Raw genomic sequence first — 13650 nt, 5'->3', positions numbered from 1 at the left:
ATGAGTATTGATCGTGAGTATTAAATACATGAATCTATACTTGGTCAACCAGATCTTGACAGTAGAAAAAGGCGGCAAATTTGAAAAATGTAGGCGCGAAGGGATATCGTCCCATAGAAAATTTGAATTTCGTGCCTTTTTTTACTGACAAGGTTTGTTTGACCATCTATATATGTGCTACCTTCTATGATTAAATACCATAGTTGGTCAAACTAATTTGTCAGTCAGTAAGAACCAGGAAAACTATACTTATCCTTTTCTTTTGGGGTGCTAGTACTAGTGTAAGACAAAGATAGTGTGATTCTCTCTGTCTATGCTTGAAATGAGACAGTCCTTTGACAAACTATAGGTACATGCATCCAAGCTATTTGAGACACATGTAGAATTATAACTACATCTTACTGTCATTAATGTCAGAAAATTCAGCTGTCAAATATAAAATACATCGTTGGGCTGCAAACAAATTTTATATAGTTAATAAACTAATTTTCAAAATAATTATTGCGATATGCTCTTCGTTAGTTTAAGTTAAAGCCAATATCACAACATGTCTATTTCCATGATTGCACTAGTCATATTGTTTTTCGGAGGAACGATATATTGCGAAGATGTACAAATTGAATTCTCGGAAGGTAAATAGTAACAAATCAATATTTCATTTTGTATGTTATCATAAGTGTGGGCATGATAAGGTATGTTACCCTATTGGTCCTTGATTTATAAATGCTCAGTATAATAAAATCTACAAATAACTATGAGCAATTCATAAATATATTTGACCCTGAATGGATGCACTTATACTCGTCAGTTAAATAAGGATGTGCAGAAAATAATCGTTTGAACAGAGTATATATTCTAGGTCATAGTAATGGTTTTTTTAAAGAATAAACAGGGAATATAATGTAGCTATGGAATAATATTATTTTACAGAAAATTAATTTAGATAATGTAATTGGTCTGCTCTGCCAGGTTTTCTATGAATTTAATAATTTAAAGTATGTTTCTGCAATTATTTTGCAGATGACTTTAAGTGTACTCTGCCTGATGTCAAAAGTGAAGATGACAAACTAAATGTAACAAGATTCAGATCTGACTTCTCCAAAATATCTGAGGTATGACCCATTCACACTGTTTCGCTAACTTTACTACTTGTTAAAATTGCTAAATTAACTAAAGTTGTGTTGTACCTACTTACTATTACCAATTCTGCATCACAAATTGTTTTTGAGTTTAAATTAAATGTTACATCATCTTAACATTATTGTTTACAAAAACAAGTGAATTATGTTTACTAACAATATATCAAATTACATTTTGAAACTTTTTAGGTTAAATTTCCAGGTGTGATAGGTCCTCTGAATGAGAGACTAATTTGCAAGATAAAGTGCATTGATGGCAACTGGGTTGGTCCTCTCTGCTCCAGCACACCAGGTTGAACACTGTCTTATAGTGCATGAATCAATTTCACATTTATAATTATCTTTGTCTCATTTTTTATTCTACAAGTTCATTATAATTAGAGCCAGTACCACTTTGTTAAGCCCCGTCTCCATATAGCGAGGCAAGCTATCGAACATTGGCTCGCGCGGCAGCCGCGCGCAATGGATACCGGGCTGGCTCGCGAGCCAACTCACTCGCTCGCGCGGCAGCCCGGTATCCATTGCGCGCAGCTGCCGCGCGAGCCAATGTTCGATAGCTTGCTGCGCGATATGGAGACGGGGCTTTAGGTATCAGTATTGCACTTACTACCAAATAAAATAGCGTGCAAATAAAATGTTACTTATCCCCTAGACACCCAGAGACCTATAAAAACGTCTTCTGTTCCACTGGAATTTATATCTTTATTCTGTCAAATCAAAATCGCATTTGTCTTAGAAAGTCTTTAGTTGTGGACAGCTAAAGGTTATAATTAAAGTTCAACGGAATAGAATCATGAAATATAATCAACAAACCAAACATATTCTTAATAGCCTTTATTCTACATGCTAATTTTTACAGATGGCCGGTTTCAGCCAATTCTCCGTGAATGTGTTTACCGCAATGACCACCCCTTGCTGGTCATTTCTTTTAGAAACTCCACCATTGAGGTAACTTTTGGGCTCACTATAAAATAAATCATTTTTATATTATCAATTTATCACCCATGACCATGATCTAATAAGAGACCTGAAAATAAAGTAAAAAATGAACAGAGTAAATGGGTCAATCAACTATTTCTTGTTGTTATTCTGTCCCATCAGCGAGGAGACAATAGTAGCATAGATTGTTAGAAGAACTGCTGTACCATGTTCTACTAACATGCTCAGTAGATGTCCCATTATGGAAAGGTCTTATAACTACCATAAAATGCAAGTTTGGTTCATTTAAATATGAAAAACCTAGAGTTTTAAGAGTGACTCAGGACACCGTAACTACAGCAACGTGTGACAAGAAAAAGTTGATGAACCCAAATGTATTTATTTCTCAAAGATTTGCTTTTACTGTTCTGCAGACAGAATGTTTCCAAACATGTGATACTTTACACATGGAAAGTTTTTTCAAAAGATTGCACATTCAAGTAGCCAACAACATGTATCTACAGAAAGAAACACACTTCTCCCACGGTGCTACCATAGTAGCGCGATGCCGCAACTTCGGGCTGTACAAAATGAAGGGGGATGGCGTGCTGCGCTGCGAGAATGGCGACTGGGCGCCGCGCTTCCCCGAGTGCGTGCCCACAACGCTTATCACCAACTTCACAAGTATGTTTTTTTTTTTCTCTTTATTATGGCACAAACAGTCATTACAGAAAAGATGCATTGGAAAATGTTACATATAATATTGACAATACAGTGCCGAGAACGTTATAGATTATAGTTAATATTTTTGTTGCAACGGACCTGAATTAACTTAAACTATAAGTATATAAGAAGAAGATGAAATTGAATGAAGGATGACGTCCAAGCGCTGACCACTATCCCAGTTGTGTGAGAGAGACACGCTACACTTCCTGTCTTTCAGAAACTTCTTTTAAGTATAGAATATACGTGTTGCATTATGCATTATATGTCTTGATTTTATTCATTTATTAGAATTACATATTTTCATTCACTCAAGTTATTGTATTGCAAATAGGTGCTTAACATAAAAAACCGGCCAAGTGCGAGTCGGACTCGCGCACAGGGGGTTCCGCACCATCAACAAAAAATAGAGCAAAACAAGCAAAAAAACGGTCACCCATCCAAGTACTGACCCCGCCCGACGTTGCTTAACTTCGGTCAAAAATCACGTTGTTGTATGGGAGCCCCACTTAAATCTTTATTTTATTCTGTTTTTAGTATTTGTTGTTATAGCGGCAACAGAAATACATCATCTGTGAAAATTTCAACTGTCTAGCTATCACGGTTCGTGAGATACAGCCTGGTGACAGACGGACGGACGGACAGCGGAGTCTTAGTAATAGGGTCCCGTTTTTACCCTTTGGGTACGGAACCCTAAAAATCGATTGAAGATCTAACTGTATTATATTTGTTGAAGAGAACGACTGTTGTAACGTTTAAATTTATCGTGTAATGATTGTGAACAGGTGACGCGCCCCCAACGATCGTCCACACTGTGGTCAGCGGGTCAGCGGTGGTGTCCGTGGCTGGCGAGTTATACGTGTTCCCGGACAGTTCGCTGCGGCTCGACTGCGTGTCCAGACGGGCGCTTGGAGACCCCGAGTGGAGCTGGACGCAGGCGCTGGGCCACCATACACAAGGTGCGCGTGTATAGTACTATGAACCCGCAGTGACAATCGGTAACAACATAAAGCCGGCTTCCCACGGCCCGTTTTTTCACAGTTCTGACCGCGCCTCTACAGGCCTAAGATCGTGGGAACGGTCGCACCCGACGAGGCCTGTCGTCACCCGTCCGATCCGTCGGGAGTCGGTAACTTCAAAGGCGCGTCGCGGCGCGGCGCGACGGTGCCAGCGACGGACAGCGCACAGGCCTCGTCGGATGTGACCGTTCCCACGATCTGTCGCGGTCTGATCTGCTTATGATATAGTGGTATTGACCGAAACATGGCTTGTGGACGGGATACGGGACGCGGAACTATTCGACGATCGCTATGTGGTCTGGCGCCGGGACCGGGATCTATCCTTGACGGGACAAACCCGGGGTGGCGGTGTGATTATCGCCACTCGCAAGGAGTTGGCGGTAATCCCCCAACCAGCTTATAACTCTTCAGCTGAGGACCTGTGGGTTACATTGTCACTTAAGGATATCAATAAAAGGTCGGTCACAGTTCACTTATGTGTTTTATATCTATGCAAACAAAACCAGGGTAACACATTCTCGCAACAACTAACGTATTATTTAGATAAGTTAAATTATGCCGTTATAAATAATCTTAACGATAAATTTTTATTAATTGGTGATTTTAATATGAGTAGTATATTATGGAGGGCGAGCGGTACTTTAATGGTTCCATCTAGTTACGCAAGTGGTGATGAGTGTACTTTCATAGACGACATTAATATGCATAATTTATGTCAATATAATGGGATTTTAAATCAACATGGTAAGTTGTTGGACCTGGTGTTATCTAATGATATTGTTAGCGTATGTGAATGTTCCGAACCCCTGGTACCTATTGACCCATATCATAAAGCTTTAGTTATATGTATTAAATACGTAGTTATTGACACCTTGCCGCCTGCTCCGCGTAAAAAATATTATTATAATAAGGGCGATTACTGTTCTATAAATAATGACCTGTTCTATGAATGTTCACATCCGTGTAAAGTGCAACTAAGACAATATGTTTCTGCTGGCTTATGCCCTAGATTGATCTGAGTGGATCAGCGCGATGCGCTGACGCAATCTGTTGCTTAGACATCCTGGCGACTCCCGAAGGCAGCGGGGATGATACAAATAAGATTTACATATGTGTGCTATAGGTAAAGTTGTGTATATAAAGAAATGCAAATTGTAAATCTTATTTGTATTATATCCGTGTAAAGTGCAACTAAGACAATATGTTTCTGCTGGCTTATGCCCTAGATTTATCTGAGTGGATCAGCGCGATGCGCTGACGCAATCTGTTGCTTAAACAAGCATAATGATTGAGGTCATTCACCCCAAGTGGCATAGAAATCCCCGATCACTGGTTATAGTATTTCGAAAAACAAAACACTATAACTTCGCATTCGCTACATGTGAATGGACCTCTAGTCCTCTACTATCTTCTATTCTTGTCCCGCAGGCTGGTCGGAGGACGAGGGCGAGCGGGACACGCACTACCGGCTCACGCTGACCAAGATGTCGGCGCGCCACAGCGACCAGTACATCTGCGCGTCGCCCGCCGGACACACCAACACCGTGCAGATTAAAGTTGTTAGTGAGTTTGCTCGATTACTCAATGAATAACTGAGTCACTGAAGGCAAAATTAAAGAGGTTATGGCAATAATATTAATGTCAATTGAACGACACGTAGGTAGGATTGTGCGGTTATATATATTAATATATTTGTAGGTATTTAAATATATATATATATATATATTTATTTAAATGTATGTATTAATATTTTTATGGATATATAATTGTTTCGTATATTTATACATGTATATGCCTTTGCACCTAATGCATCGCATCGTATTTAGTTATGTTTCTAGGGTTAGATACTTCTTTTAAGTCTCGCCGTCATGTACAGTTTATCTTAGTTTGACTACCATTTCATAATGTATCTCTCAGTTACTTAAAGGTTAGCTGGAAGAGATCCCTTAACGGGATAAGTTCGCCTTTGTACACATTTACTGGATTATCTCTGTGTTATGTACTTGTTTTGTCCAATAAAGTGTTTACTACTACTACTACTACTACTACTACTACTAATAAAATAACAGATATCTATTTGAGTCAATCAACTTTTTCTTGACATGTGCCGATGCCAATTTTAAAAACTTTCATACTTACTTTCAGTTGGGGAACATGCTTTCGTATGTTCGGTTTCAGTCTGTTCTTCTTTACAGGTTGCATTTCGAAACCGATTCTCGTAAAATTATGTGAGCAGGCTTATAATTACCTACTTAGGGTTAATCAACTTTCTCTTGTCACACGTTGCTATGGTTACGGTCTCCTGAGTCACTCTTAAAATTCTAGGTTTTTCGTATTTAAATGAACCAAACTTGCATTTTATGGTAGTTATAAGACCTTTCCATAATGGGACATCTACTGAGCATGTTAGTGGTACAGCAGTTCTTCTAACGATCTATGCTATTATTGTCTCCTCGCTGATGGGACAGAATAACAACAAAAAATAGTTGATAGACCCTTATATATATGGATATTTTGTCGAATCAATTTTTTTAAATGGCGTTCGCGAATTCATAATAGTAGTTTATGCAACAGTGATATAATAAGGTCTCTCTCGGGTCTTTTTTTACAAAACTCGACTACGTCTCGTTTTGTAACTTCGACCCTTGAATTTTAAGAACCAATTATGAGCTGTTGCATACATTACTTTTTCTATGACAGCTGCAGCAAAAAAAAAAAAAAAAAGTTATTATTAAAAAAAAAGAGTTATTATTAAAAAAAAGAGTTATTATTTAAAAAAAATTGAGTTATTATTTAAAAAAAAAAGAGTTATTATTGTAAATGAAAACATACCTCTTTCAATCAAGATGATCGGAACTTGTATCTTTAAAAAAAATAAAGCAGTTGTATTATACTCATAAGATGACTGCTAGCAGTCATCTTATGAGCCTATAGACAAAGCATTCAAATGACATTGCTTTAGATATCACTGTCAGTCATTTAATTGACACATTTAAGTGCTGGAGTAGAAAAAGCCATTAGCATTAGTATAGGGGCTACTTTTTTACCACGTCTTAATTTTTTTCCAGGCATCATATGCCCACCGCTGAAGATCTCATCGGCGCGCGTGCGGCAGTTCGCTCAAGGAACAAGACTTGGGCACTCGGTGCATTTCAGCTGCCAGCCGGGCTTCCACCTTAACGGGTCTGCTGCTCTTATCTGTGGGGCAGACGGTATAAACACGCCTATGCTTTTAACAATATTTATTCAATCAAAAAAATCTTTTTATTTTTGAAGTGAAAACTTCTTTAGCGGCGCTGTGCACTTTTTGAGGTGGGGAAAAAATGTTAAACTCGCGACAGATCACGTGACCGTAAGACGGACACGTGACCTGATCGAAAAACTGTTACAATGTCACTGAGTTTTTCTTTATTGATTTAAATGCCAACTAGTGAGTTTCCCTCTAACTGGTATTAATATAACTCGAGTACTAACAGTGATGTGCTTAGGGGTTTCAAGTAATGCGACGAAATAACGCTAGATGGCGTTAACCTCAATTATACAGACATTTTGCACTAGTCATTGAGTTTTCACTTCTGCCGGCACTCCCGGAGAGCAACCCGTTTTTTTTGTTGCTGCCTTGTTTACACACGGAAATGATTGGTCAGATATTTAATTACTTTTGGGTTCCAAACTGCCAGTAGCTTCGTAAATTACAGGTTTTGGTAATTTTATTATCTTTTCCGTGATACAAAACCCAACTACAAATTAAAACAACCTCTTAACTTCCAGGGAATTGGTCGTCCCTGCCCCCGACGTGCGTCGAAACCTTCTGCCCTGTGCTCAACACCCTCGGGCCTCACCTGAGCGTCGTCGAGTACAACTCGTCGTACGGCGGCCGGGCCGTGTTCCAGTGTGCGTGGGGGTACCGGCTGGTGGGGCCCCCGGGGCTCGAGTGCGAGCAGGACGGCCTGTGGAGCGGCGACACCCCGCGCTGCACGGGTGAGTAAGACAGAGTAGTACAACTCGTCGTACGGCGGCCGGGCCGTGTTCCAGTGTGCGTGGGGGTACCGGCTGGTGGGGCCCCCGGGGCTCGAGTGCGAGCAGGACGGCCTGTGGAGCGGCGACACCCCGCGCTGCACGGGTGAGTAAGACAGAGTAGTACAACTCGTCGTACGGCGGCCGGGCCGTGTTCCAGTGTGCGTGGGGGTACCGGCTGGTGGGGCCCCCGGGGCTCGAGTGCGAGCAGGACGGCCTGTGGAGCGGCGACACCCCGCGCTGCACGGGTGAGTAAGACAGAGTAGTACAACTCGTCGTACGGCGGCCGGGCCGTGTTCCAGTGTGCGTGGGGGTACCGGCTGGTGGGGCCCCCGGGGCTCGAGTGCGAGCAGGACGGCCTGTGGAGCGGCGACACCCCGCGCTGCACGGGTGAGTAAGACAGAGTAGTACAACTCGTCGTACGGCGGCCGGGCCGTGTTCCAGTGTGCGTGGGGGTACCGGCTGGTGGGGCCCCCGGGGCTCGAGTGCGAGCAGGACGGCCTGTGGAGCGGCGACACCCCGCGCTGCACGGGTGAGTAAGACAGAGTAGTACAACTCGTCGTACGGCGGCCGGGCCGTGTTCCAGTGTGCGTGGGGGTACCGGCTGGTGGGGCCCCCGGGGCTCGAGTGCGAGCAGGACGGCCTGTGGAGCGGCGACACCCCGCGCTGCACGGGTGAGTAAGACAGAGTAGTACAACTCGTCGTACGGCGGCCGGGCCGTGTTCCAGTGTGCGTGGGGGTACCGGCTGGTGGGGCCCCCGGGGCTCGAGTGCGAGCAGGACGGCCTGTGGAGCGGCGACACCCCGCGCTGCACGGGTGAGTAAGACAGAGTAGTACAACTCGTACTGTGGCCGTGCAGTATTGATAGATATATGTACTATCCGCAAAACTATCTGGCCGGTAGGGCAATAAACGTCCGCTACCGTTAGGGATGTAACATGTCGATAACTTATAATGTAAACGTCGATATAATTATTATATTTTCAAATGAAATCTTATAAAAAAAAAATGTGATATTGCCACAAGTACCACAAAAAAAAAATACACGAGAAAAACAATCTTCATTTCACAATTATACAAAAACATGCACAAAAATTTTATAACGGTATAGGCAATGGGTACCAATCTCAGCTTTTGCCAGATATATGTCTAGATATACGAGGGGTGTTCAAAATATTCTCGGTATGAGAATGAAAACAAACAAGTACGAAAAGTTTGATATTTTTATTTTTCAATATACTCCCCCCCTATGTTCATACACTTAAAAGATCGATCAATTATTTTTTTTAATCCTGCATAAAAATATTTTTTATCTTTGGTGTAAAAATGCTCCTCCACTGCCGCCTTCAATGCTTCATCATCGGAAAAATTATTTCCACGCAGATCCTTTTTAAGATTGGGGAACAAAAAGAAGTCGCTGGGGGCTAAGTCCGGACTATACGGTGGGTGAGTAACAGTTTCAAACCCACATTCAACAATAGCTGCCTTGGCAATATGAGCAGTATGGACGGGGGCGTTGTCATGCAGAAGCATAACACCTTTGGTTAACTTTCCTCGCCTCTTTTCTTTGATTGCATCCTTTAATTGACGTAGAATGTTAGCGTAGTACTGTCCTGTGATATTTACACCTTTTTCTTTATAATCGATGAGTAATACTCCTTCACAATCCCAAAATATCGTGGCCATGACCTTGCCAGCTGAAGGGATGACCTTGAACTTCTTGGGATGAGCTGAACCCTTAATGTGCCACTGCATGGACTCTTGTTTACTCTCTGGGTCATAATGATGAACCCAGGTTTCATCTCCAGTAACTATTCTTTGCAGCACCTCATCAGGATTTTCACCGCACAGGTCAATAAAATCGGAACAACAAGCTACACGCATGTCTTTTTGAAGCCGAGTCAGCATTCGCGGAACCCATCTTGCACTTACTTTTGACATATTAAGATGGTCATGGATAATATCATGTACGGTACCAATAGAGAGATTGGTTACTTGTGCTATAGATTTTACCTTCACTCGACCATCTTCCAATATAAGTTTTTCCACTTTATCAATATTTTCTTGTGAAGTAGCTACTACAGGCCGGCCAGGTCTAGGGTCGTCTTCAACACTCTCCCTTCCACGTTTAAACTCGCTTGACCACTTTTGAATGGTAGATAAAGAAGGAGCAGACTCACGGTAAACACAATCCATTTCCTCTTTTATGGTTTTTTGATTTTTACCCTGTTTTGTCAAGAATTTTATCACGCATCGATGTTCTAATTTAGTTAACATTGTCAATTCCCACATGATGTTCATGTTTGTTCAGCAATTGCAGAAAAACAAAAGAACATCTCGGTTCGAATTATACTTTTTTTTAATGTCAATGAATAAACCTTAGCGGCCAGTAACGAAAGAAATTTTAGAAGAGGTTGTAAGATATCAATACCGAGAATATTTTGAACGCCCCTCGTATACCCAGCGCTGATTTTCAGGCAGGGCCCTTTATGACAGGTCGGTCTTTACATACAGGATGCACAACACCCAGTACCTACACTGGTCATTGTAATAATATATGCGAACGGCGCGGCTGTTTGTGTGTGTTTGTGTGTGTGTGTGTGTGTGTGTTGCGTGTGTGTATATGAGTGACTTAGACTGATTAATGAACCAAATATGTACTATGTATATATTATATATATGTTTTATTAGTTATATTTATATTAAGTAGTAAATAGTAAGTTAGTTAGTTAGGGGGATCTCCTTTCTGTAATGCAATTAAATGTTCTTTAACCAGCTTCTTGAATTTTAGCAACGGCATAGGAGTCCTTAGTGGTGGTGGGAGATCGTTCCAAATTTTAGTTGCTGCGTATTTTGAAACCTCCCCTAAATAACTTGGTCCTATATTTAGGGATAAGCAAGGAATGTTTTCTATGACTTCTCACTGACTTGTTTCCATCGTTTACCCACTTAAGTTTTTCATAAAGATAAGGTGGCTTCTCAAATTCTATAATTTTACGTAGTGTAAAGGATAAATGCAGGTTTCTTCTATTTTCCATATTTAGGGTGTTTTTGGCATTAAGATAGGGTGTGTGCATTAAGATATGTGCTCTTTTAGGGATATCGTAACAAAAACGTGTACAAGCATTCTGGACTCGTTGTATGGACTTTTTTGTTACCGCTAATAACCTTGGACCATAAACAATGTCTGTGTAATGAAATGGTGGTAGTACTAGAGCTTCCACAAGAATTTCTCTTACTTTTTCGGATAAATATTTCCTACAGCTGTATAAGGTCTTGAGACGATAGAATGCATTCCGAATCTTAATATTAACGTGATGTTCATATCTCAGTTATATCATTATTGATATTGTTTTTAAAGTTATCTAATGAATAATACTAAATGTTTAAGATATTTCTTAAATAATTACCTAGTGATTAGGTAAGTAGATAATGAGAAATGCATTAGTAATTATACGCAGTGGACCAACTTGCAAATGAACACGGTCACGAAGTAATTCGGCTTCCACCTTATCACTGTCAGTATAACCCGATAGAGTTGATATGGGCTCAAGTTAAAGGAGAAGTTGCGACGAAAAATACCACGTTTAAAATGGCAGATGTTGAGAAATTGTTAAATGAAGCGATCGATCATGTTACAATCGACGACTGGGTCAAATGTGTTCGCCACGCTGAAAATCTCCAGAACGAAGCACTTTTTATTAACACCAACCGTCTTGTCAATAACCTACAAGACGATATTGACACTGAAGACGAAGAAGAATAGCTAGTATTTTCCTTGTTTAGTTATTTATTTTGTTATACCTCCTTATTATTTTTTTTTTTTTTTTTTTTAAATAAATCATTTATTGCAGTAAAAGACAGGTTAAAATACAATTAAAAAGACATACATACGGTCATACTTACAAACTAACTACTAACTAAACATTGCTGCCGCTCCTAGATGCTTCCGGTGCAAAAGTGCCCATAACACTCGCGGCATTGCCGCGCTGGATGGCTATGGATAGCCTTTGCACCAGAAACGCCTCGGAGCGGGGGTCCTCCCCCTTCTGCCTAAGTCGACGGCCTATGTCGCGCACCATGTTTTTCGCGTCCGCCCCCCAGCACTATTTTATTGTAATACTTTATGTCAATAGTTCAATATACCTATTTATATTTCGATAGTAACTATACAATACTGTTACATAAAACACCACGTAATTTATACCTCCTTATTATTTTATTGTAATACTTTATGTCAATAGTTTTTAGAAGTATCGTTCTGCTTCTATATATAATAGCTGGGTGACCTATTTGGTATGGAATGATAATCACTTTCTTAAGAATTATTAACTCCGTATATTAAAACAATCAAGTTGATCGTACAAAGGTTCGAGCGGGACTGGCGTCCCGAGTTCCTTAAAGCTATACCTAAGCTTTTGGCTAGTCACTTGAATATGAGCTGACGTAGCTAAACTGTTCCTATAATTTCAATATACCTCCTTATTATTTTATTGTAATACTTTATGTCAATAGTTCAATATACCTATTTATATTTCGATAGTAACTATACAATACTGTTATATAAAACACCACGTAATTTATATTCTTTGTTTCATTACTTTATCGACATTCCATTTTATGCGTAACGCTACCTGCCCTATTGCTGCTCGGCCCGCTCCATAAGCCGTGCAGGTGTGAAAGAGTAAGCACTATTCCGATGATTTATGACCTGACCGGCCAGATAGTTTTGCGGATAGTATAGTATCTATGTCTACTACTGTACTACATAATATCGCGTCTACATTTAGGGCCTGGGCGGACTACTGAGGCCCATTAGTCTGATTGCAATTTGACGACCGGTCTGGCCTAGTGGGTAGTGATCCTGCCTGTGAAGCCGCGGTCCTGGGTTCGAATCCCAGTAAGGGCATTTATTTGTGTGATGAGCACAGATATTTGTTCCTGAGTCATGGTTGTTTTCTATGTATTTAAGTATTTGTATATTATATATATCGTTGTCTGAGTACCCACAACACAAGCTTTCTTGAGCTTACCGTGGGACTTAGTCAATTTGTGTAATAATGTCCTATAATATTTATTTATTAAAAAAAAAATTGCTATAATAACCTTTTTTGTTTCAGCTATATACTGCCCGGACCCGTTAGTTCCAGCGAACGGTCGTCTGCTCACACAGTCCTCCGCGAAACACGGGAAATACCCAGTCGGCGATCTCGTCATATACTCATGCGAGGCCGAGTACCAAATGGTCGGGGAGTCCTCCATAGTCTGTACGGAGAACGGCTTCTGGTCGCACCCGCCGCCGTTCTGTCTGCATCCCTCGGAGATTAGGAAGGCGGATACTATTTATATTGAGAACACTACGCTTGTGCATGTCGAGGAGTAAGATATGTTGTGTGCAGTTATGTACTGAAGGCGCTCGGGGTTCCAGCGCTCGCCAATCCGGTAACTAGGGTATAATCCAGGGCTGCCAGATCGTAGAATTGGATACGAAATTCGTATAATGGAATTTTTTTCGTATACATCACGTATAGGTGGTCAATCGGTATAATTGTATACGAAAAAAAACACCGATGTCAAACTACTGACAATACTTCAAAAAACAGTGAGGTGATACTGTTATACAATTTAATGGAACCGTACGTCAACGTCAGGGCTATAATTGCAAAAATCGAAGATTACAAGACGCCTTCATTGGAGTAAAAGAGTAAGACCCCCACAATTTGCAAATTTCGGTCTTCGCGGTAAGACCCCAATTTTTAAAATATCGATTTAATATTAATCGTTTTTTTTTAATTGTGTTCTCGTATAATGCATTCGAATTTCGTATAATTGCA

General features: G+C 40.7%; 1 protein-coding gene across 1 annotated transcript; it reads left to right on the top strand.

Moving 5' to 3' along the window:
* Positions 1-516: 516 nt before the first annotated feature.
* On the top strand, positions 517-13216 carry LOC134660951 (locomotion-related protein Hikaru genki-like). The gene is made up of 10 exons (XM_063516839.1): positions 517-632; positions 1021-1112; positions 1329-1431; positions 1999-2087; positions 2582-2741; positions 3566-3739; positions 5228-5362; positions 6868-7011; positions 7571-7780; positions 12937-13216. Exons 1-10 carry the CDS (start codon positions 548-550, stop codon positions 13197-13199), a joined length of 1455 nt encoding a protein of 484 aa, XP_063372909.1. The 5' UTR covers positions 517-547; the 3' UTR covers positions 13200-13216.
* Positions 13217-13650: the final 434 nt, after the last annotated feature.

The sequence above is a fragment of the Cydia amplana genome, chromosome Z (assembly GCF_948474715.1).
Source record: "Cydia amplana chromosome Z, ilCydAmpl1.1, whole genome shotgun sequence".
NCBI lineage: Eukaryota > Metazoa > Arthropoda > Insecta > Lepidoptera > Tortricidae > Cydia > Cydia amplana.
This window is presented reverse-complemented; position numbering and strand designations above follow the sequence as displayed.